Source organism: Puma concolor, chromosome E4 (genome assembly GCF_028749965.1).
Source record: "Puma concolor isolate L17-30 chromosome E4, mPumCon1.1.hap2, whole genome shotgun sequence".
NCBI lineage: Eukaryota > Metazoa > Chordata > Mammalia > Carnivora > Felidae > Puma > Puma concolor.
The window spans coordinates 44329159-44351669 of NC_141683.1; the positions used below are offsets into that span (position 1 = coordinate 44329159).

At 38.9% G+C, this 22511-nt stretch overlaps 2 protein-coding genes across 2 annotated transcripts in view; both read left to right on the top strand.

Annotated features, from left to right (window-relative positions):
- The first annotated feature begins 306 nt into the window (after positions 1 to 306).
- On the top strand, positions 307 to 1748 carry LOC112857947 (transmembrane epididymal protein 1-like). Its single transcript, XM_086694549.1, is given in 3 exon segments — positions 307 to 452; positions 567 to 610; positions 613 to 1748. Coding segments are annotated over 3 exon segments (933 nt in total). The 3' UTR covers positions 1356 to 1748.
- Positions 1749 to 11709: 9961 nt separating this feature from the next.
- RGSL1 (regulator of G protein signaling like 1) overlaps positions 11710 to 22511 on the top strand; it is a 105538-nt gene continuing 94736 nt past the window's right edge. The window contains exons 1-3 of the mRNA XM_086693359.1: positions 11710 to 11777; positions 15320 to 15402; positions 18506 to 18580. Coding sequence (XP_086549485.1) covers positions 11765 to 11777; positions 15320 to 15402; positions 18506 to 18580 — 171 coding nt within the window. The 5' untranslated portion in view covers positions 11710 to 11764. The remainder of the gene's footprint in view (positions 11778 to 15319; positions 15403 to 18505; positions 18581 to 22511) is intronic.

A 22511-nucleotide genomic window follows, 5' to 3' on the forward strand; every position in this document is an offset into this window, starting at 1 on the left:
CAGGAGATTATCAGGAGTGAATATCGTTCTGGTAATCCTCAAATAACATCAGAGTAGTTGGATGTTGTGTAGGTTTACTTGTGACTCTTAAGACTGTTTATGCCCGGGAGAATACATTTATTTATACCTAGTAATTATATGAGATTATATGCGAGGAGTCTTAAGAGATATGCCAGACATTGTGTATTCTCCATGCTTTCTCTCAGTTCTTTCTTACGTTCTGTGACTTTGAGAGGGAAGTAAGGAACGTCAAGGACAAGTAAAAGAGGCAAGGGGGGCCTTTAGCATAATCTCCAAGAACTGCAGATGCCCAGGCATTGTGATGGTGAATATGCTTATTTCATTGACAATGGATGGTTAGCTATCAATGAACCAGAGCAGAAGACCAGAACGGAAACCATGACACCCACCCCACTGGAAATTTGGGTTTCCTCCAAAACCATTTCCCTTCTGTATGTAGATGCAATGAGCTGGAGAGAGGATATAAGTAGACTTCAGGAAGCTCCCTCCACACTCTAGAACCTGAGGTGACCATTTCTGAGCTGGTTGTCTCTGCTTTTGGTCAGACCTACCTTCAGTCCCGTGGGAGGCTTTGAAGGTCATTTGTACCCCGACTGTCTCTCTTCTTCTATGGACTTTATCATGCACGACTAGTCTCCAGGGCCCTGATATGCAACTACCCTGTCCAGTATCTGCCACGCCATCCCTGGAGCAAAGGAAGATGGGCAAGGCTGAGACAAATACACTATGTTGGGCTGGTGAAGATATTAAGTGCCTGCATTTTAGTAGCTCAAGAGCTGCATAACATACATGGACAGTTTGTACTCATCAGCAAGATATATCATCAGAGAAACTTTTTGTACCGCAAACAGTGGCAGCATCTCACTCTATATATTACCTTCTTCCTGAGCGGGTGTGTAGATGTGGTGAGCCAGAACGTGCTGCCCCAGAGGTGTGCTGCTCTGGAGCAAGGTGCCCAAGCCCTGGGCATGTTTCTGTTTCTGCCTCTGATGGTGTCTCACATGCAGGACTCAGAAGGTGTGGAGCTGCAGTCTCACATCCTGCTCACTCAGGCCATATTCCTGCTGGCGTTGGTGGTGATCGCAGAGCTGTGGGCCCCTGATGTGCTGCAACTTTGGGTGATGAAGGCCTTTTTTTATATGATGACAGGCTCTTGGCTGATTCAGATAGGCTTTATGCTGTACAAACCAATTTCTGGCTATAAATGGATGGATGATGACAAAAACAACATTATATTTGTCACCACCTTCTTCTGCTGGCATGTGGCTTCCATTGCCATTTTGATGATCTGGGTCTATGGCTTCTCTTTTTTGTGGTATTGTTACATTTGTTGATGTTTGAACCTGGGTAAGCCAGGATTGGTTTCTGTCACCTGCACATTCTGGAATACCTGGAAGAGAAGTTGTGGGAAGTGCAGGTGTCAGAGAAGATGACTGAGGCAACAGACTCTGCTGGGATGGGCATACCCTTCACCCCTTCTGGCTTTTCTTAGTCTCATTTGCTGAGCAGGGTGCAGAGGCAAGGCAAATGAAACACAAGAGATATGTGACTATGACCTTCATTCTCAGCTTCCCAACTATTTCCCCCACCTCCCTACTCTCTCCTCAACTCCAACCAAGGCATTCTGCTTGCCTTGCTCCTTTCTGTATTCTTCACATCCCTCCCAGGAGAGCATGAAAATAAATGTACTATATCCTGTCTTTGGGTCTTTATAAATATCCTCACCCACCCCATAGCATACTGAGCCCTAGTTACATTTAGTACATCATAATAATTTACCCATGATAATAACCACCTCCTCACCCTTTCTCTCTTCAATACCCATACTAAATCTAAACTGTTATTTTCACTATAAATAACTCAGAGAACTATTGTTTAATTCTTTCCTTAGGTTATGATTTATCAAAGAAATCCTTTATTTTCAGCTTTAATGAGATATACTTAATATAAAAACAATCACACATATTTAATGTATGCATTTTGAGGAGTTTGGACATATGTGATGCCATGGTAACACCACCACAATCCTTGAAGGCAATTTCTTCTGCAGGGTCTATCAGAACAGAGCAACACCTTGCACAGAGTGAGGTCTCAAAAGGACTCATGTGCTTCCAGAATTTATCGATCGGTCTCCCCAAGTGTAGAGTCTGTCAGATTCTTCTCCCTGGGTAGATCAGCAATCAACCCATTGCTCTGTACACACCTCAATCAATTTCCAAGTAGCAGACTCACCTGGAGCCAATCCTTTCTGGTTCTTACATGTAGGAGAATTCAATGGCTTATTTATTCCATGAAATTTTCTTTTTGATCCTCACAACTGTCTTATCATGTAGGTTCATAGATGATAATCTAAAACCTCAAAGGGTTAAAAACTGGCTCAAGGTAGCCAGACATTTAGCTATGTCACATAATGCTATATCTGAGTGTCAAGGGAGGTCGAATTCTGAGTAGTAAAGTTAAATTGTTGGCAACTTGCAAAAGAATGTCTTTATGCCACCCGTTATGCTTCTTTCCCTGCCACCCCAGGATACGAAGAATATGTCAAGCTTCCCTTACTCTTGGTCATGGCTATAATATCCAGGCTTAGGACAGAGTGAGGCTGAGGCAGGGGTTCTAGGGGGTCATCATCCTTCTAGTTTCCCTTTTTTTTCTGGTTCCTAGGAGAACTAGACATACCCATCTTTCTTTGGTTCTGGCCTTACTCTTGTTAATTTTCTTGCTCAAGCATTAAAGTGTAGCAGGGATGAATTATTGTCTGGTCATGAAGGTTCTCTACTCTATGGTTTGGGGGGCTTGTGAGCATTCTGAGTTGCTGCAAAGGGGGAGGTGCTTCCCAGTGTCATTTTGATGGGGGTCGGCAATGTCTCCGAATGTGCCATGGCATGCATGTGACCAGCAGGCAGCTCTCCATGGAAGGCTTACACCTTGCGCCAGTGGGATATTTGATCAGGTAACAATGCTGCTCTCCATTGGAAATAAGCAGTGGTCCCTGGGGTGGAATAAAATATTTATCAGGCATTAGTTTAGCTTCTGTGCCTCTCCTTGGTTTTGGTGACCAGTGGAGGTATGCAGTTTTCTCTGTAGGTTCTGCCCTGTTCCTGGTTGTCACCTCTGGGTCCCATCCCCTTGTTTCTCCCCCACAACTTGGGTATTTTTCAGGCCTTGCCTAGCTTTGCAGTCCCTCCTTCCTAAAGCCTAGTTGAACCTCCCCTAGTGTCCTGAGATTGGGAAGGTAGGGAATCTGTTTTTCCTCTACACTCTTTCCTAGTGATATGGCAAAATTCTGTTTTGTAATTCATTCAGGCCTCCTATTTTTGTATTAAGGGCATAATTTGGATGTTTTTAACCTAAAAATTGACTCTTCTTTTTTGCAATTATAACCCAACCTCATCTTGAGGCAGTCTTTCATTAATTGGGGGTAAAGTTATTGTAAATAACTGTTTTTTTACCAAAAAAAAAGCCAAAATATTAATATTTTAGGATATTGTCTCTCTGCAAAGGTAAAAGTTGAAGAGATATCAAAGCCACATGTCGACAGATCTGTCCATTTCTGAGTACTTTCTTTTGAGGTCCTGTTAGACACTGATGAACTAATCTCTGGTAGTAAATTAATGCCTCCAAATATTATTATGTCTCACAATACGTATTTTTGAGGTAAAATAATAAATATTAACAGGGTCCTACAAAGCCACAAAAGGTTATTACTGAGGCCTAATATAATGGTGGAATGGACAGGCCTGGTTGGATGAAAGGATCTTTCTGTATTCTTCACATCACAGTAGGTATGAGTACTCTGACAGTAATCCTAATCACTTTGGGATGTAAGACCAACTGAAGATAAATTTAGAAAACAAACAAAAAACCAACCCAGAGCTGTATAGTTAAAGGTGTGATCTTCACCACCATCCACCAGAGGGCATCATCTTTACATGAGCCTGGAAAGGCAAATGCTCTCCATTCAGTATTTAAGTATAGATTTATAAGAAATGAAGTGATGAAGAGCAGGGCAGAATAATACATAAGCAAGTGTCTGTCGAGGCACCCAGTAAACATAATGAAGATCTGTTTGTTTCTTGTTAACCTTAGATATGTAGACATGAATAAGCATAGAATTCAATCAGTAGATATAGGTTATATGTAGATAGATACATGGAAACATAGGTACATAGATGCGTAAGTTATATAGATATATACATGTATGGATAGATATCCATACATATATATATCCATATATATATATATGCATATATGTATGTGTATGTGTGTGTGTCTGTGTATGTGTATTTGTGTGTGTGTATATCTCAAAACAAAACAGTGTCACAACGCCCTTTGAGTTGAAATGGCTTTTTAGAAACTTTATAAAAATAGTCAAAATGCTCTTGTTTAGCTCATCACATATTAGGCATGCAATAAATAATTAGCAAATGAGTAAATAAAGTATGTAGTAGAGGCGTAGCATAGATGAAATGGTTTAATTCTGATCTGGGTTTTGATGGATAAGTAGGAGTTTGTTAGATGAGTTCAGGCAGGAATTCTGAGGTCTTGTATGTTCTTGTGCTCAGACTCCAAAGCTCAGCAAACACAAGCTTAGCAGTGCAGTTATGGGATTTCATAGACCAGTGATAACAGAAAAAACTACCAACCTCCTGCCCCCTAGAGCGGGTGGCTAAGGAAGAGTCATACAAAATTGTTTTTTGGAAAGTTTAATAATTTACTTCTCTTTAAAAAAGTTTTTTGATGTTTATTTATTTTTGAGAGAGAGAGAGAGAGAGAGAGCGCGCGCATGAGCAGGGGAGGGGCCGAGAGATGAAGAGACACAGAATCTGAAGCAGGCTCCAGGCTCTGAGCTGGCAGCACAGAGCCCAATGCAGGGCTTGAACTCACAAGCTGTGAGATCATGACCTGAGCCAAAGTCAGACACTTGACAGCTGAGCTACCCAATAATTACTTTTCACTTTGAAGGCAGAGTATTATTAATGGGCTCTTACTAATTGAAGGGGAATGTTTTGCCAAAACAACAAAAATACTTGCAATTATTTATATTGTAACCAGCATTCAATATATTATAGTATACATTTAATATACTAATTATTAAATTTTTAGATGACAAAATTGTTTATAAATATAATAATATTATTTAAAATTGCTATCATTGTTCATTATCTTTCAATGAAATCATTTGGTAGTTGGTAAATAAAAATTTCCTAAACAGATACCATTTCCAAATTTTTTAGTTAAAACTCCTTAGACATTTCATATTATGAAATAAGAATTAAATTTATTAAATTAAATAAAAATTTAAATTTACCCACTCAACCAAAATAAGTAAAATTACCATCACCAACTTATTGAGGCTTCTCTGTCCGAAACTCAGAATTTTAATACATATTTTAGGTCAAAGAATATAGGACCAATAGGAACTAAGGCCAACCCTAGAACTGTAGGACAGAGTCCTTTGTGTGATCACATCCATGAGGTTTATTTTTTTTAAACCTGTAGTGAGGATTTAACTAATCACCAGTCACAAAAGATTGCACTTCTTATAACTCAGTATCTTTCCTTAAAATCAATTGTTAAATGGATTATTTAGTGGAAAGTGTTAATTGTTAAATGGGTTATTTCCAGTATTTATTCTCTTTCTGTATTATGGTAATATAATGTCACCAAGACCTAATACATACTAATAGAATTTTAAACCCTTTACACAGGATGAAATTGCACCTCCCTTGACTTTAAAATTTTATGTATTGCATTGGCCACCATTCTGAAGTCTTTGATTGGAATCTATTATATCAGCAAAGATGATCACAATTAGGGATAAGGCATAAATTCTACATTTGTATCTTTTCCTTAGGTAGCTAACCAGAATCAATAACAAACATGAAGTTCTGAATCAGAAGGCACAGTTATGCCTAGGAGAAGTTATTATTTGTCAATAATATATCGAAAGATTTCATAATTTAACACTTGGACAATGACTCTATGTTATTTGCTCTGTCTCTCCCTTACTCTCTTTCAGTGTCCCAGTTCCTCAATCAGACAATTTTTAGGTTTTTATATTTGTGCAGGACTTAAAGCTTCCCATATTGCCTTCACATCCATTTCTCAGCTGAACTGAAAAAACATTATCAAACATCTACTAGTGCCAGGCACTATAGGCACAAAGATGAGTTGGATGTAGAGTACCACTTCCTCTGTGCCATTTCCTTTCAGCCAAGTTAATCTAAATCCTTATTATTGTGATTTATTTTTCCACTGTTAAAATAGGATGCCAGTTTGAGAGAACAGATTGCCACTATTTCAATTCATTGCTATCCAATTTTATATTTGTTTAATAACCTAAGTCCCTTTCCAAATGATCCCATCCTCTGCAACCTTGTGACTTTTGCATTGCTAAACTTAGCTTCCAAGAGTTTTGGAAACTATTTGATATTATTTTGACAAGCAACATCTCCTAGACATTCTGTCCACTTAAAACAACAGCCTACAAGAGCCTTGACTTCACTTTCTCTGAAAAGCTGTAAGACACTTGGTTATCTGATTAAACAATTCTTCCATTTCTCTGGTTCTCTTTTCATAGGAAATGAATATTAAGATGGAAGACCATCACCTCTATAAACCCTAATAATTTAGCCAAAAGCTACTGAGAGGAGTCATTCAGGGTCATACCCTAGAGAGGGTTAAAAGACTTGAAAATTCTAGGATTGTTGGGAAACACGTTATATCTAAAAAACCCTGTTGTCCCATAAAAGAACTTGGGAAGTTGGAAGGAATATTAATAATGAGCTACCAATAATATGTAATTTACACTTGAAAAGGTGTTATGCTTTCTTTAATATATGTAAAGACCAGATACTATTTTTTAAAGTGATTTTGATTTTAAAGTGAAGAAAGTAATTATGTCTTGATGTTTTATGTGTAAGAGGAGTTGGTAGCCTACAATATTTCTTCAATCAATTATCAATGACCTCATTTGTTAGCATAACACACACACACACACACACACACACACACACACACACACCTTAAGAGAGTTCAGGGTGAAGCTCTACATAGCTTGCTAATCTCAAGTTATGCCTTAGCTTATCACCTCCTTCGGAAAAGAGCTATCACAACCTAGGCCAAAAAAAAAAAAAAAATCTTTTAGGTCTCTTCTTAAAAGAATGGCAATATATAACACTGATATCTACCCACATTCCTTAATACAGTGTGCTTTCAGACTTGTCTTCAATGAAGCTGTATGAATACACTCTCTACTCCTGATCACTGTCCCACCATCTTCCCACAGCTTGAAGAGCTTGACTACTGGAGGCACTAACAACCAAATGGAGAGTTGTCACTTCAACAGTGGCAAGACTAAAAGCCACCATCACTGGCTAGAGGCTTTTGCATGGGACTTGGATCCCTGACCCTTTCAAGACCTTCCAGTTTCCAAAGGGAAAGGGAATTAGATATCTCCCAAACTTGTGTGATAATAAGAATCACCTGGGGTACTTGTACATTATCAGGTCCTTCCTCTGATGATTCTGATTTAGAAGGGCTGGGTGGGGCTCAGGAGTCCATATATTTTACAAGTGCCCCAAGATGATTATTATTATCAGGCAAATATAGGAAATACTGGTATTTGAATTAGATAGACTTGAGTTCACATATCAGCTGTGATATTTAGTAGCCTTGTGTTGGGTCAGATCCAGAATGCAATGATTTCCCAAAGTTCTGGGTGTCTCCTTTACCACAGTGCATCTTTACCCTGGAAATGGCAGCACATCTCTTTAGCAAAGATTAGGAAAAAGATTCACAATAAATTCTTGCAAAAATATTGCACAGTTCTTCCTAAATAGTAAAATGTTTTCTTTTTATTTAAGAGCTTCTGTGTCTGACTCAGGACTGAAAATTGAATGAAGGACCTGATTAGACTCCTATTTATATTAATTCATTCACTTCACAAATATTTACTGAGCACTTTCATGTGACAGAAACTGCTTTAAAGGTTTGGGATATATCATTGAATAAAACAGCCAAAAATCCCTGCCACCATGGAGCTTATATAGTGGCCTACCCACACATTTTTCCAAGGGATCCCATGATCAATAGCCACCACAAGGAATTTGTGGGTTGGATCATTCTGATACCCACACTGCCATAGCTACTATTATGATATTCACATATACTTTGTCATTGGTGGTGAGCACAACCTCCCTTTTATTTTATTTTATTTTATTATTATTTTTTAATATATGAAATTTATTGTCAAATTGGTTTCCATACAACACCCAGTGCTCATCCCAAAAGATGCCCTCTTCAATGCCCATCACCTACCCTACCCTCCCTCCCACCCCCATCAACCCTCAGTTTGTTCTCAGTTTTTAAGAGTCTCTTATGCTTTGGCTCTCTCCCACTCTAACCTCTTTTTTTTTTTTCCTTCCCCGCCCCCATGGGTTTCTGTTAAGTTTCTCAGGATCCACATAAGAGTGAAAACATATGGTATCTGTCTTTCTCTCTATGGCTTATTTCACTTAGCATCACACTTTCCAGTTCCATCCACATTGCTACAAAGGGCCATATTTCATTCCTTCTCATTGCCACGTAGTACTCCATTGTGTATATAAACCACAATTTCTTTATCCATTCATCAGTTGATGGACATTTAGGCTTTTTACACAATTTGGCTATTGTTGAGAGTGCTGCTATAAACATTGGGGTACAAGTGCCCCTATGCATCAGTACTCCTGTATCCCTTGGGTAAATTCCTAGCAGTGCTACTGCTGGGTCATAGGGTAGGTCTATTTTTAATTTTTTGAGGAACCTCCACACTGTTTTCCAGAGCGGCTGCACCAGTTTGCATTCCCACCAACAGTGCAAGAGGGTTCCTGTTTTTCCACATCCTCTCCAGCATCTATCAGTCTCCTGATTTGTTCATTTTGGCCACTCTGACTGGCGTGAGGTGATATATGAGTGTGGTTTTGATTTGTATTTCCCTGATGAGGAGCGATGCACAACCTCCCATTTAAATCAAAGCTCATTTTCAACTAGAGCATCTTCTTTCAGCATTTGTGGCCATTCCTACTGTGCCACTACTGCTGGCACCCCACCATTGAGCACTGGTTGCCATAGGCACCATCATGCATAGTCTCTCATTGCCTTTCAGATTTTGAGTCATGCCTCCAAGATGAAAAGTTCTGGATGGAGTCAAGGACAGGTGTCATGCTCTTGCTGCCAGGGCAGGAAGATTGACCCAAATATGACAAGTGGTCAGAAACTGAGTGACCAATACAAAACAACATAAAACCCTACTAAATTCACTCTCTCTTGACCCCAGTCAGCGTTCAGGACCCTCTTTGGGCTAATTTACAGGTATCCTAGGACATTGCAAAGAAAGATCCAAATGTGGTCAATCAGACCCAAAGCCTGGACTACCCCAAAATGAGTTACCTATCCTTGAAGTGAACAAGATCTTAATTCCCAAACCCGTTTAAGGCAATAAAAAATGAGTAACAAAATATAATTTCCATATTAAAATATTCTAAACATTTATTTTACCACAAGTTGTTCTCTGTGAACAAACTCATGCTCCAACTTGCAATCAACATTTTAAACCTTGGTAAACTGGAAATATTCCAGAAAATTCATCTGTCTCCTTTCTTTTCATTAATGATTGTTTTTTATTTCTAGGACTGTTTCTATGTAGATAAAAAAGGTTTCTGCTCTTTTCCTTGAACTGGTCATGATAGCACATAAATAGGCCTGGCCCAGTTTACAGTTGAAAAATATTATACCATCTTGAAAAGAGTTAAAATGAAAGACAAATATAACTTCTTTCCCATATTGCCTCTTGCCTGCTTCTGTCTTTTCTGGAGTCACTGGTCTAGAAGAATGGGGGACTAATCTGGATTAGAAACTTTTGGGTCAAAATTAGTCACAGAAAATTTCAAGTTGTTGCATATGCTATGATTTGATGAAAAATATTAAATGGCTTTGTTTCAACCTGCTGGTAAACAATTAGATATACAGGATGGCTTTTTCTAAGTAGCTCCTTTCCATCTAGATAGTGTCTACTTCTTTTATAACATCTGCAGGAAAGAAGTCTAATTAGACATGTAAGGATGCACATAAGAAGTAGTAGGAGGAATTATACAGAAAAATAAATCATTGTGAGGAAGTCCAAAGGGCTTGTTTTTTAAGTCTGCTCAAATGCATTTTTCATGTGAAAAGTAGGTTCAATTTACTAGCATATTTGAAACAACATGGCCTCCTGAATCAAAATGGCAGAGTAAAATCTCAGTGTCTCACTTAACTATCTTTCAGTAAAAAGGAGGTAATAATCTCTATTTTCCAGGGGTAAGAATTAAATGAAAACAAAGTATAAACACCTAGTCTAACTTCTTGCTCATGGAAGGCATTCAACTAATGTTTATTCTATACCTTTAAACGCCAATGAATTATAAAGTAACCAACAGCCAACCAGAGAAGAAACTGTCTGGGAAGAAGGAAAGGGAGTGGAAAACACACTTGTATATTAGGTTGAATTTGCCAGTTTATTTGAAAGATAAGTCATTAAACATTCACTGAGTAACTGTTAAATTTCTAGAAAGATATTAGATCCAAAAGACACATTAGAAATAAATGTGTTATGCTAAGTGAAATAAGTCATACAGAGAAAGAGAGATACCATATGTTTTCACTCTTATGTGGATCCTGAGAAACTTACCAGAAGACCATGGGGGAGGGGAAGAAAAAAAAAAAGAAAGGTTAGAGAGGGAGGGAGCCAAAACATAAGAGACTCTTAAAAACAGAACAAACTGAGGGTTGATGGGGGGTGGGTGATGGGTATTGAGGAGGGCACCTGTTGGGATGAGCACTGGGTGTTGTATGGAAACCAATTTGACAATAAATTTCATATTAAACAAAAAGAAAGAAATGAACAAGGGGCACCCAAGTGGCTCAGTCAGTTAGGCTCAGGTCATGATCTGACTTAGGCTCAGGTCATGATCTCATGGTTCATGAGTGTGAGCTCCGTGTCAGACTCTGTGCTGACAGCTCAGAGCCTGGAGCCTGTTTCAGATTCTGTGTCTCCCTCTCTTTGCCCCTCCCCTGCTCTTACTCTGTCTGTCTTTCTCAAAAATTAATAAACATTAAAAATTTTTTAAAAAGAGAGAAAGAAATTAACAGGGGGTGCCTGGGTGGCTCTGTCGGTTAAACATCCAACTCTTGATTTCAGCTGAGTTCATGATCTCATAGTTTGTGAGATCAAGTGCCTTGTTGGGCTTTGTGCTGACAGCATGGAGCCTGCTTGGGATTCTCTCTCTCTCCCTCTCTCTCTGCGCCCCCCCCCCTTCTCACAAAATAAATAAACATTAAAAAGAAAGAAAGAAAGAAAGAAAGAAAGAAAGAAAGAAAGAAAGAAAGAAAGAAAGAAAGAAACAGATTCTTGCTTCCCTGAAGCATAAGGTCAAGTTAAGGAGACAGCTAAAACTCAGTATCAATAACTGGACAACTGATAACGAAACTGTATGGACTAAAAGCCTAGGTACAGGAAAAGTCTGGTACATTTAGGAGATCCAGAAGATCAGGTAACAAAGTGTTATCTTCAGATTGAGTGCCCAGAGATAAAAGAGCACTTCCTGATAGAATCTGGAACCCCTTAGAGGGGGTGTCACTGTGTGTTCATATGGGGTGGAGTTCTGTTGACTGGGGACTAGTTCTGTATCCTTACTAATCACAGTGGCAGGGAAAGCATGGCAACATGAGCAATGCTGGTAAGTCTCTAAAAGGGATGTCTCTGAGACTTTTAGCCCCCCCCCTACATAGGGCAAACCTCTCACCTTTCCAGTCTCAACAGATCTGAGTCATTCAGGGATACCACCTATGGCTTTTATGTTATTCATGCCCTTTGTTTTCCTTTTCTCTTCTTCTCCTCCCCAACTCCCATCCCCACTGTATGCCAACTGATCTTTGAGGATAGGACAGAGCCCCCTTCATAAGACAAGTGAGACAACTAAGAAGGAGGAAGAAAAATGCAGATTGGGCCATCATGTGTCATGTCTCCTCCAGGGAGAAGGCTAGCATGAAGTTTGGGGTTATCCAATTATTCCTTTTGTTCCCAAGTTAGTATTATTATTGTATGGAATGAATGTTGAAGGCCTTCCCAAATTATTAGGAAGTTACAAAGCAAAACAAGTAAGAAGGGGAATATATGGAAAGACTTGTTTCTATACCCCATTAAGACAGTCTTGTTAATGGCAAACCCTGTCATAGTCAAGCCCCTTGTCACCAACAGTGAGTGTAGCTATGGGACACAATCATTTGGGAAATTTCTGCCAAACTCCACTTTCCTGCATTCAGATTGTCTCAATAATCTTATTAAGAAATTCATGCCATTGAGGAGGGCACCTGTTAGGATGAGCACTGGGTGTTGTATGGAAACCAATTTGACAATAAATTTCATATTAAAAAAACCTATGAATTGGGATCCTAATTAAAAAAAAAAAAGAAAGAAATCCATGCCAGTCTTTATCAGTGATGAACAAACAATTGAACAAAAACTCAAAAGATTAAAGATTTCTTGGAAGAACAATTCATTTAACTTTTATAGAACTTAGACATTATCCAAGCACTTTTACTGGCTAGGGGAAGAAAGATGAAAAGACCAAGTTCCTCCTCTCATAGGGCTTAGTCTACTGAGAAAGACAGATACATAAATGAAATAAATGCTGTTTCAATAAATGAAAACAGCAACTGGTTAATTATAATAATGGGAGATGTAAGTAATGGTGCAGGGGAGGTAGTGATTGATTTTACCATTTGCTTGGTTCACCAAGGTTATATGTTAACCAGTTCTTGACGGATGACTAGCAATTTGCAAAGCACATAGGTTGAGAGGACATTTCAGGTGCTGTGAATATGGTAACAAAGACAAGAAGGTTGGAAGTGAGAGGACATAGCATGTGCAGGAAAGCACAATATTTTGGCTGGCAAATAGAAGGCAGCATGGTATGGTGTAGTGGGAGATGATGCTGGCAGAGAACACCAAATCCAGATATGGTGAAGCCTTATATTCTCTAGGATATTGAAGAGTATTTGAAGGGCTTTAACAATAACAACATTGGAAGATTATGGTGCCGGTGTGTGGAAAGCGCTTGGAAAGGAAACTTAGGGAGATCACATAAGAAACTGATGCCATAAAGTCAAGGTGAGAGATGATGGGAGCCTGAAATAAGACAGTGTCTGTAGAGTTGGAGAGGAAAGGATGGATTTTAGAAATCTGTAGGAAGAGAGACCACATAGCATGGTCCTCCATTGCCTATGGGAGTGTTTGAGAGGGAGAGAAACAGAGCAAAGGAGGAATCAAAGATGATTTTCAGGGGGCGCCTGGGTGGCTCAGTTAGTTAAGTGTGTAACTCTTGATGTTGACTCAGGTCATGATCTCACAGTTTGTGAGTTCAGGCCCCACACCAAGCTCCACGCTGACCATGCAAAGCCTGCTTGGGATTCTCTCTCTCTCCCTACCCCTTCCCTGCTCACACTCTCTTCCCCCTCTTAAAATAAATAAATAAATAAAATTTTCAGAAAAAGATAATTTTCAGGCTTCTGGGGTGCCTGGGTCTGACTTCGGTTCAGGTCATGATCTCGCAGTCTGTAAGTTCAAGCCCTACATCAGGCTCTGTGCTGACAGTTCAGAGCCTGGAGCCTGCTTCAGATTCTATGTTTCCCTCTTTCTCTGCCCCTCCCCTGCTCATGCTCTGTCTCTCTCTCTCAAAGAAAAAAAAAAGATGATTTTCGGCTTTTTGATTTAGACATTTGGATGAGTGGTGGTTCCGTTAACAGAGATTAGGAATAAAGGAAAAAGCAAAATGATCAGATCAGTTTTGAAAACGTTGAGATTGAAGTTCTGCTGGATGTCCATGGAGCAATGTCCCATAGCTCATTGGATATTTAGAACTAGAGCCAAGGAAAGAAGTCTGGCCTGAAAACATAAATTTTGGATTATCTATGTGGAATAGATGAAGTGGATCAGGAAATGATTCTAAAAAGAAAAGCAGAGGTCTCTCTAGCAAAAGGCAAGAACTGACATCAATTCTGTTACAATAGTGTTTGATTGTCTGGGTTCCTATTTCTATTTCTATTACACAAAGACAATAACCCCAAGTGTTGTCAGGAAAAGTGATGGAGGGGATTGTTTAGTTTTCTTATATTATCATAACTGCACTCCAGCAATTGTGAATGGCACTGACGATTCTCATCAGACATCTAATAGACCAAGAGATAGGATTAATATAATATCTATGTTGTTCATTTTATAAGTATTTTATTATAAATTTTGGGTACACAATGGGGAAATGCTGAGCATTGATAAAACAACTGGATTATTCACTAGTTGAATATTGGGAGTTAAAGAGCATAGAGAATGAGTTAGAGCAAACTTAGAGGGGTCACCTAGTCCACCTATGGTCGCTCTGCTTGGCTTTGTGATAGTCAACATTCATCTCCTCAGATTAATTTAGGCAGCACAATGATCAAGCCCTAGAGGAGTAATAAATACTTTGCATGACCAAATAAGTATTCAAAAAAGCTTTTGTTGGGCCCAAATCAACAAGTTGAAATTCAACTGGAATAAATGTAAATTCCTACCCTTGGTTTCCAAAAAATGACTGCATAAATAAAGGATGATGGAGTTAATAGTGTAATGTGAGAGCACCCAAAGCTAATCTCATGTTTGGCCACACTAATAGAACATACAGTATGGGCAAAGTTGTCTCATGTTCTTCCCTGGGAAGCATGCAGAGTACTTGGGTTGTAGGTGCCACTCTAGCCACAGAGCGAGGACCCAGATAGAAAGGAGGCCATGTGATGAACGGCTGAAGAATTGCTTAGTGACAGATTAGCCAGAAGGGTCAGAGGTGAACAGAAGGTTGTGATGTTTTTATGAATATGGAAGCACTGTCCCCTTTAAGAGGATTTAGATGAATTCTGTTGAGCTTCAGGGGCAGAATTTCTGCAAATGGAAAGAAGATAAAAGAAGGTGGTTTACAGTAGGAAAATCTTCCTAAGCATTTCATCTCTTCATAAATGGAATGGGTAGCTCTATGAAGCTGTGAGCTCCCCACAGCTGGGAGTATTTAAACAGAGTGATATTGCAGAGAAGAGTCCTGAAGAGAGGGAAAAATCAAGTTAGATGACCCTAAAGGTCATCAAATTCTGAGATTTGACCATGTGACATGATCCATCCTCTTGCTTTGTTGTCTCATCCTGAATGCAACCCTGGTTCATGAGGTGTGGTTTTTTTTTTCTCCCCATATAGAGATAATCAGTTCTACAAACCTTATAATTCTGCTAGAGGATGAAATCTTTGCCGATTTTTTCAACACATTTCTTTCTCTCCCGGTAAGTATTCCCAGAATTAAATTCAAATGTTTCAGCAACAGCTGAATAGTGAATCTCACTGAGCTGAGTGCATTTTTAAAAGAATAAACTTCTTACTAACTCAAAACCTATTTTAACTTGAGCAAATAAATATAAACAGAATCTCCTTTAAAATCTCTAGGAGCTTCCCATTGTTGATAAATCCCAACTCCTCAGCTTCCTTAATTGCCTTTGCCTGTCCACATTTATTTCCCATAACATCCTCTGGTACCCAGTGCTGCATTGATAGCAACTGTATCCTCATAGAGTACACCTGGCATTTTCTCACCTCTGCACCCCTTCTTGGCTGTGTTGGTAGTTTTTATAGTTCCACCTACGAAAATCTTAACCATTTTTCAAATCTCTGCTTAAATCCTGTTCTTAAGAAATTCCTATCTTCTCCTAATTAGAACTTATTTCTCCCTGCCTCTGTGCCCCTTGGCACTTTGCAACCCTCTTGTGTTGTACGTGTGTGTGTCTCCTACTGAACTGTGAGATTGTGGATTCCTGCAGGACAGGGACCATGGATTATTTATTCTGCTCTGCTCCCCTCATCAGGTGTTTGGCCAGAGCAATTGTTGAGCTGTTGACTGAAACCAAACATATATTTTCTCAACCTTTGCAACTAAAATAAATCTCGAATGTCAAAATACTCTTAGATCCAAACCTAGACTAATCCCACATCTTTTTTCATTTAAGTTTTTGGTTATATTTTAAGGTTCGTGCCTTATAAATTGTGGCTCAGTGTATCCTTTTCCAAAGAATACCATCTATTAAAGTGTGAAATTCATACAACTGGGAAAAAGCCACTGTGTACTACCCTACAAAATTTATTGGGTAGTTAGTTACTTTGTGCCAGTCAGTGGGCTTAGTACTGGGGATGCAAATATTAACGATGCTATCACTGTTCTCAAGAAATTCCTAATGTGCGAGAGCAATATTTAAAGTGAGTGCAAAAAGGGTTGTGGGTGACATGATAGGAATGTCTAGAAAGCACTGGAGTACAAGTGCATCAGAAGGAGAGACCACTTCTACCTGGTAGGTCAGGAAAGACTTCAATGAATACGTGACACAAGCCAAGTCTTTAAAAAAGACAATGTAGCTGACAATTGGCTGGGGAAGAAAATGGGGAGGGAAATGTGGATAAAGAGGTAGGAGGAAAAGAAGTATGAGGAAAAGAGGAGATGTGGATAAAGAGGTAGGAGGTAGGAGGTCGACTATTAAGATGCAAAGGACTTATAGACAGAACAGAGTAAGTAAAGGCACCAAGGAAAATAATCCCACGGTACTTGGGGAGAAACACTAAGCAACTAAGGCTGAAGAAAAAGTTGTGAGAGGCAGACCCAGCAAGAGATAAAACTGCAGGACAGGCTAAGCCAGGCCTCTCAGAGCAGGCGGGCCATGCTTAGGAGTTTAGACATCATCCTGAAGGTCATGGAGAGCCATTGAAGGGCTTCAAGTAAAGGAGTAACATTATCAGACTTTCATCTGTGCAAATTATTTCTGTAGAAGTCTGACCACAGGTTTGGCCATTAGGGGACCATAATGGAGGCGAGGAGAGCAGTTAGGAGACTGTTTCAGTGGTGCGGGTTTAAAGGCAAGAAGATAAAGAGAATGGAACAAATTAGAGAGATTTTTAATAAAGAAAAATATAGGACTCTGTCACTGTTTGAATGTCAGGGAGAGGTGGTAACAAGAAGGGAGGAGTCGGATGCCTGGTGGAAGGTGGTGCCACTGTCTTAATGAAAGTTTGCAGAAGTAATCTTGGGGCATTGTAGTTAGTCAATTTATCAACACAACTTAAGCAGTCTATAATAATGTTCTAGAAATGGTGAGAATGGTGTGGGAACTAGAATCCCAACCAAGAATGTAAGAAAGTCTTGGCCATTTAGGTAGCTGTGGTTTATTTAGAGAGACAGTATTAGTTTATGTTGAATATTGCTGTCAATTTACAAATTTTGACCATTAATTTCTATAAACATCCTGTGAGATAGACACCAGACGTTCAATGACTTGCCCAAGAACACATGGAAAATCTGGGGAAGTCTTGGAGCTCTCTAAAACTGGTATGTTTTCCACATTGGCCTCATGCCCTCTGTGTTGCAAAGATCACATGGTGAAACTGCTTCCATGCACTACTCCTACAGAATCTCATGACTCCTTAGTCCCCCCATACATCTCATAAAGGCAACTTCACATGCCAGACAGGGCATGTCATGTCAAACCCTGAGTGCAGACCAGTGAGGAGTCACTAAGGACTGAGCCTCCTTCACAGGCTGATATTTGTAAAGTACAATCAGTACCACTGCCTTCTTTATATATCTCATATCCAAGGACAAAGGGGACAGAAGGAGAGAGCCTCAGACTGACAAAATTTGGGGCTGACAGTCTTGGAGAGATGGAAGCTGACATCATGTTCTAAGAGCTTAGCCAGGAGTTGAGACTTCAGCCCCTCTAGTTTTTCACAAATGATGTGGGGATACTTTGAGACATGTTGGTACCTATGTTGATACTGCTAAGCTTAAATACCTACAAACATAGAAGCCGTTGCCCATCAGTCTCAAAACTGGTTGCCAAGGTCACAGTCCCTTCTCCAAGGAAGTAACCTAGAATTATTTATAAATTTTGGACATTCTTAATACCACCACTAAGAAATTTGTACCTCTAACCCTCATATCCTTAGGCCCCTCTACTTTCTCCAGTTCAAGAGCTTAGGCAAATCCAAAGCTGTTTCTCTTTATAAAAAATGTTTCCAACCTTTGATCTAACTCTCTAAACCCATGCAGAAGTGAATAATGTAATACAAAAGTAAATACCTTTTAATATAATGCTTTGGCCTTTGTACACAGGCAAGATAACTTCCAGGGTGGGTCAGAGTTGACCCCAAAGATCAATGAATCTGCACTTTAGTCTATTTTGGGTGTTTTTCTGCAAGGCAGGTTGATTTAGTGGAATGAATTTATGAATTAATGTCTCTTAGAATAGGAAATCAATGGAACCCCCTTCCCCTGAGCTGCAGTTGGACTGGGACATATTTATGAAGAGAAGTTCTACCCGTCTGGCATTTCCTAGCTTTCTTTTGCAGGTCTTTGGTCAGACACCATTTTATGCTGTTGAAAATTCACAGTGGAGCTTGTGGCCAGAAATACCTTATGACGTGGTAAGATTCTTGAATGGCAGAGGGTTTGGGTTAGGGGGAGAGGGAGCTAAATTTGAAGGGTGGCGTGAGAGATGGAGAGGTAAAAGGGAAAGGAGGCCCAGAGGGTGACTCTGAAAGAAACTATAAAGCAGGTGAGTAGGACAAACAGCATCAAGCCAGCATAGACATTTCTCCTTTTTGTGTTTTTACCACTTGGACAGACAATTGTTGGTGAATTCTCTCCTCTATCTTCTAGTCTATGGCCAGCAAATGATACCATTTTTCATGTCCACTGTGATTATTGGGGAGGAAATGCTTGGAACACCATTTAGAAGAATTCTGGGGCCATATATAAGCAAGAAAGAGTCTGAGAATTGATTGGCAATGCCTGCCACAGGTGTGGGGTAGGAAGTGGCAGTGCATGGTCCACTTATTTGCACTATAAGTTATTTGCATTATAAATTATAGATAAAGATAAGGTACCACTATGCAATTCCTAATGACTATCCTACCATTCTCCTTCAGAAACATGTCTTTCTCCCAATCTTTTTTTTCTCTTTATAACTGTCTTCCTTGTCCATTGTCTTTCTCTTCTCCTTTTCCTCCTTCTTGTTCTCTTTTCCTACTGTGTAGATCTTAGACTTATGCATGCTCTACCAGTGGCATGTGGGATCAGAAAGATCACTCTAAGCCACACTCACAACAGATTTTATTTTTCTCTGAGACCTGAAGAGCTGAGAAAGACACTCCACTCTGAGTATTATATTTGATTTCCCTAGAAAAATCCTGAAACGTAAAATCCTTATTTTCTTGAAAAAGAAGAAATAACCACCAATACTACAGAAGTTATAAGAGGTTACTATGAAAAATTATATGCCAAAAAATTGGACAAACTAAAAGAGATGGATAAATTTGTAGAAGCATATAATTTCCAAAACTGAATCAGGAATAAATAGAAAATCTGGATAGAACAATTACTAGTAAAGAAATCGAATTGGCAATCAAAAAACTTTCAACAAACAAAAGTCCAGAACCAAATGGGTTCACAGGCGAATTCTACTAAGCATTTAAAGAAGAGTTAATACCTATTCTCCTGAAATTATTCTAAAAAATAGAAGAGGAAGGAAAGTTTCCAAATACCTTTGTTTCTACAAGGCCAGCATTATCTTGATACCAAAACTAGACAAAAACACTACAAAAAGGGGGAATTACAGGTCAATATCTCTGAGGAACACAGGTACAAAAATTCTCAACAAAATATTAGCAAACTGAAATCAGCAATGCATTAAAAGGATCATTTACTGTGACAAATGGGATTTATTTTATGGATACAAGGATGATTCAGTGTTTGCAAATTGATCAACATGATACACCACATTAACAAAATGAAGGATAAAATCATATGATAATCTTAATAGATGCAGAAAAAGCATTTGACAAAATTCAATATCATTCATGATAAAAACCCTCAATAGAGTTGGTTTAAAAGGAACATACCTCAGGGATGCCTGAGTGGCTCAGTTGGTTAAGCAGCTGACTTTGGCTCAGGTCATGATCTCGCGGTCTATGAGTTCGAGCCCCACGTCGGGCTCTGTGCTGACAGCTCAGAGCCTGGAGCCTGTTTCAGATTCTGTGTCTCCCTCTCTCTGACCCTCCCCTGTTCATGCTCTGTCTCTCTCTGTCTCAAAAAAAAAAAAAATAAAACGTTAAAAAAATTTAATAATAAACAAAAGGAACATACCTCACCATAACAAAGGCCGCATATGACAAAACCACAGCTAACATCATACTCAATAGTGAAATCTTGGGAGCTTTTCCTGTAAGATCAGGAACAAGACAAGAGTGTCCACTCTCACCACTTTTATATAACAGCACTGGAAGTTCCAACCACAGCAATCAGATAAAAAACAAATAAAAGGTATTTAAATTGATGAAGAAGTAAAACTGGCACTATTTGCACGTGACATAATACATATGAAGTCCTAAAGACTCCCTCAAAAAAATGAAATAAGTCAGCTAGAGAAAGACAGATATCATATGTTTTCACTCATATGTGGAACTTGAGAAACTTAACAGAAGACCATGGGGGAAAGGAAGGGGGGAAATCGTTATAAGCAGGTAGAGAGGGAGGCAAACCATAAGAGACTCTTAAATACAAAGAACAATCTGAGGGTGGATGGGGGCGTGGGGGAGAGGGGAAAATGGGCGATGGGCATTGAGGAAGGCACTTGTTAAGGTGAGCGCTGGGTGTTGTAGGTAAGCAATGAACCACGGAATCTACCCTAAAAACCAAGAGCACTCTTAACACACTGTATGTTAGCCAATTTGACAATAAATTATATTTTTAAAAATGTTAGAAGTAATAAATAGATTCTGTAAAGTTTCAGGATACAAAATTAATAAACAGAAATCTGTTGTGCTTCTGTACACTAATAATGAAATAGCAGAAAGAGAAATTAAGAAAACAATTGCATTTACAATTGCACCAAAAAGGATAAGATACCTAGGAAGGAGGTCAAAGACCTATACTCTGAAAACTGTAAAACACTGATGAAAGAAATTGAAGATGACACAAATGGAAAGACATGTCATGTTCATGGATTGTAAAAATTAATATTGATGAAAGGTCCATACTACCCTAAGCAATCTACAGATTCAATGCAATCTGTGTTGCAAAATACCAATAGTATTTTTCACAGAACTATAGAAATAATCCTAAAATGTGTATGGAACCAAAAGAGACTCCAGAAAGCCAAAGCAATCTTGAGAAAAAAGAACAAAACTGGAGATATCACAATTCTAGATTTTAAAATATAAAGCTATAATAATCAAAAAAAGTATGATACTGACACAAAAATAGACACATAGGATAGATCTATAGGTCTATCCATAGGAGATAGAGCCCAGAAATAAACCCACACTTATATGGTAAATTAATCCATAACAAAGCAGGGAAGAATATACAGTGGGGGAAAAGATAGTCTCTTCAATAAATAATGTTGAGAAAATAGAACAGCTACATGCAAAAGAATGAAACCGCTTTCTTATACCATACACAAAAATCAACTCAAAATGGATTAAAAACCTAAATGTAAGACCTGAAACCATAAAAATCCTGAAAGCAAGCATAATCAGTATTCTTTTTGACATCAGCCTTAGCAACATATTTATGTATATGTCTCCTCAGGCAAGGGAAGCAAAAGGAACAATTAACTATTGGAACTACCCCAAAGTAAAAACCTTTTTAAAAATTTTTTTTATAATGTCTATTTATTTTTGAGAGAGACAGAGCATGAGCAGGGGAGGGGTAGAGAGAGAGAGGGAGACACCGAATCCAAAGCAGGCTCCAGGCTCTGAGGCATCAGCCCAGGGCCCCATGCGGGGCACAAACCCACAAACCGTGAGATCCTGACCTGAGCCAAATTTGGACGCTCAACCAACTGAGCTACCCAGGTGCCCCCAAAGTAAAAACCTTTTGCACAGCAAAGGGAACCATTGGGAAAACATAAAGGCAACCCAGTGAAAGGGAAAAGATATTTGCAAATGATATCTATAATAAAAGGTTAATATAAAAAGATACAAAGAACTATACAACTCAACACCAAAAAAAAAAAATCCAATTAAAAATGGGCAAAGACTTGATTAGACACTTTTTCCAATAAAGATGTACAGATAGCGAACAGACACATGAAAAGATGTTCAATATCATGAATCATAAAGAAAATGCAAATCAAACCACAATGAGACACCACCTTAGACCTGTCAGAATGAAAAGAAATAACAAGTATTGGTGAGGATGTGGACAAAAGGGAACCCTTGTGCACTTTTGGTGAGAATGTAAATTGGTGTAACCACTATGGAAAACAGTATAGAGATTCTTCAAAAAATTAAAAATAGAGCTACCATAAAATCCAGTAATTCCATGACTGGGTATTTACCCAAAGAAAGTGAA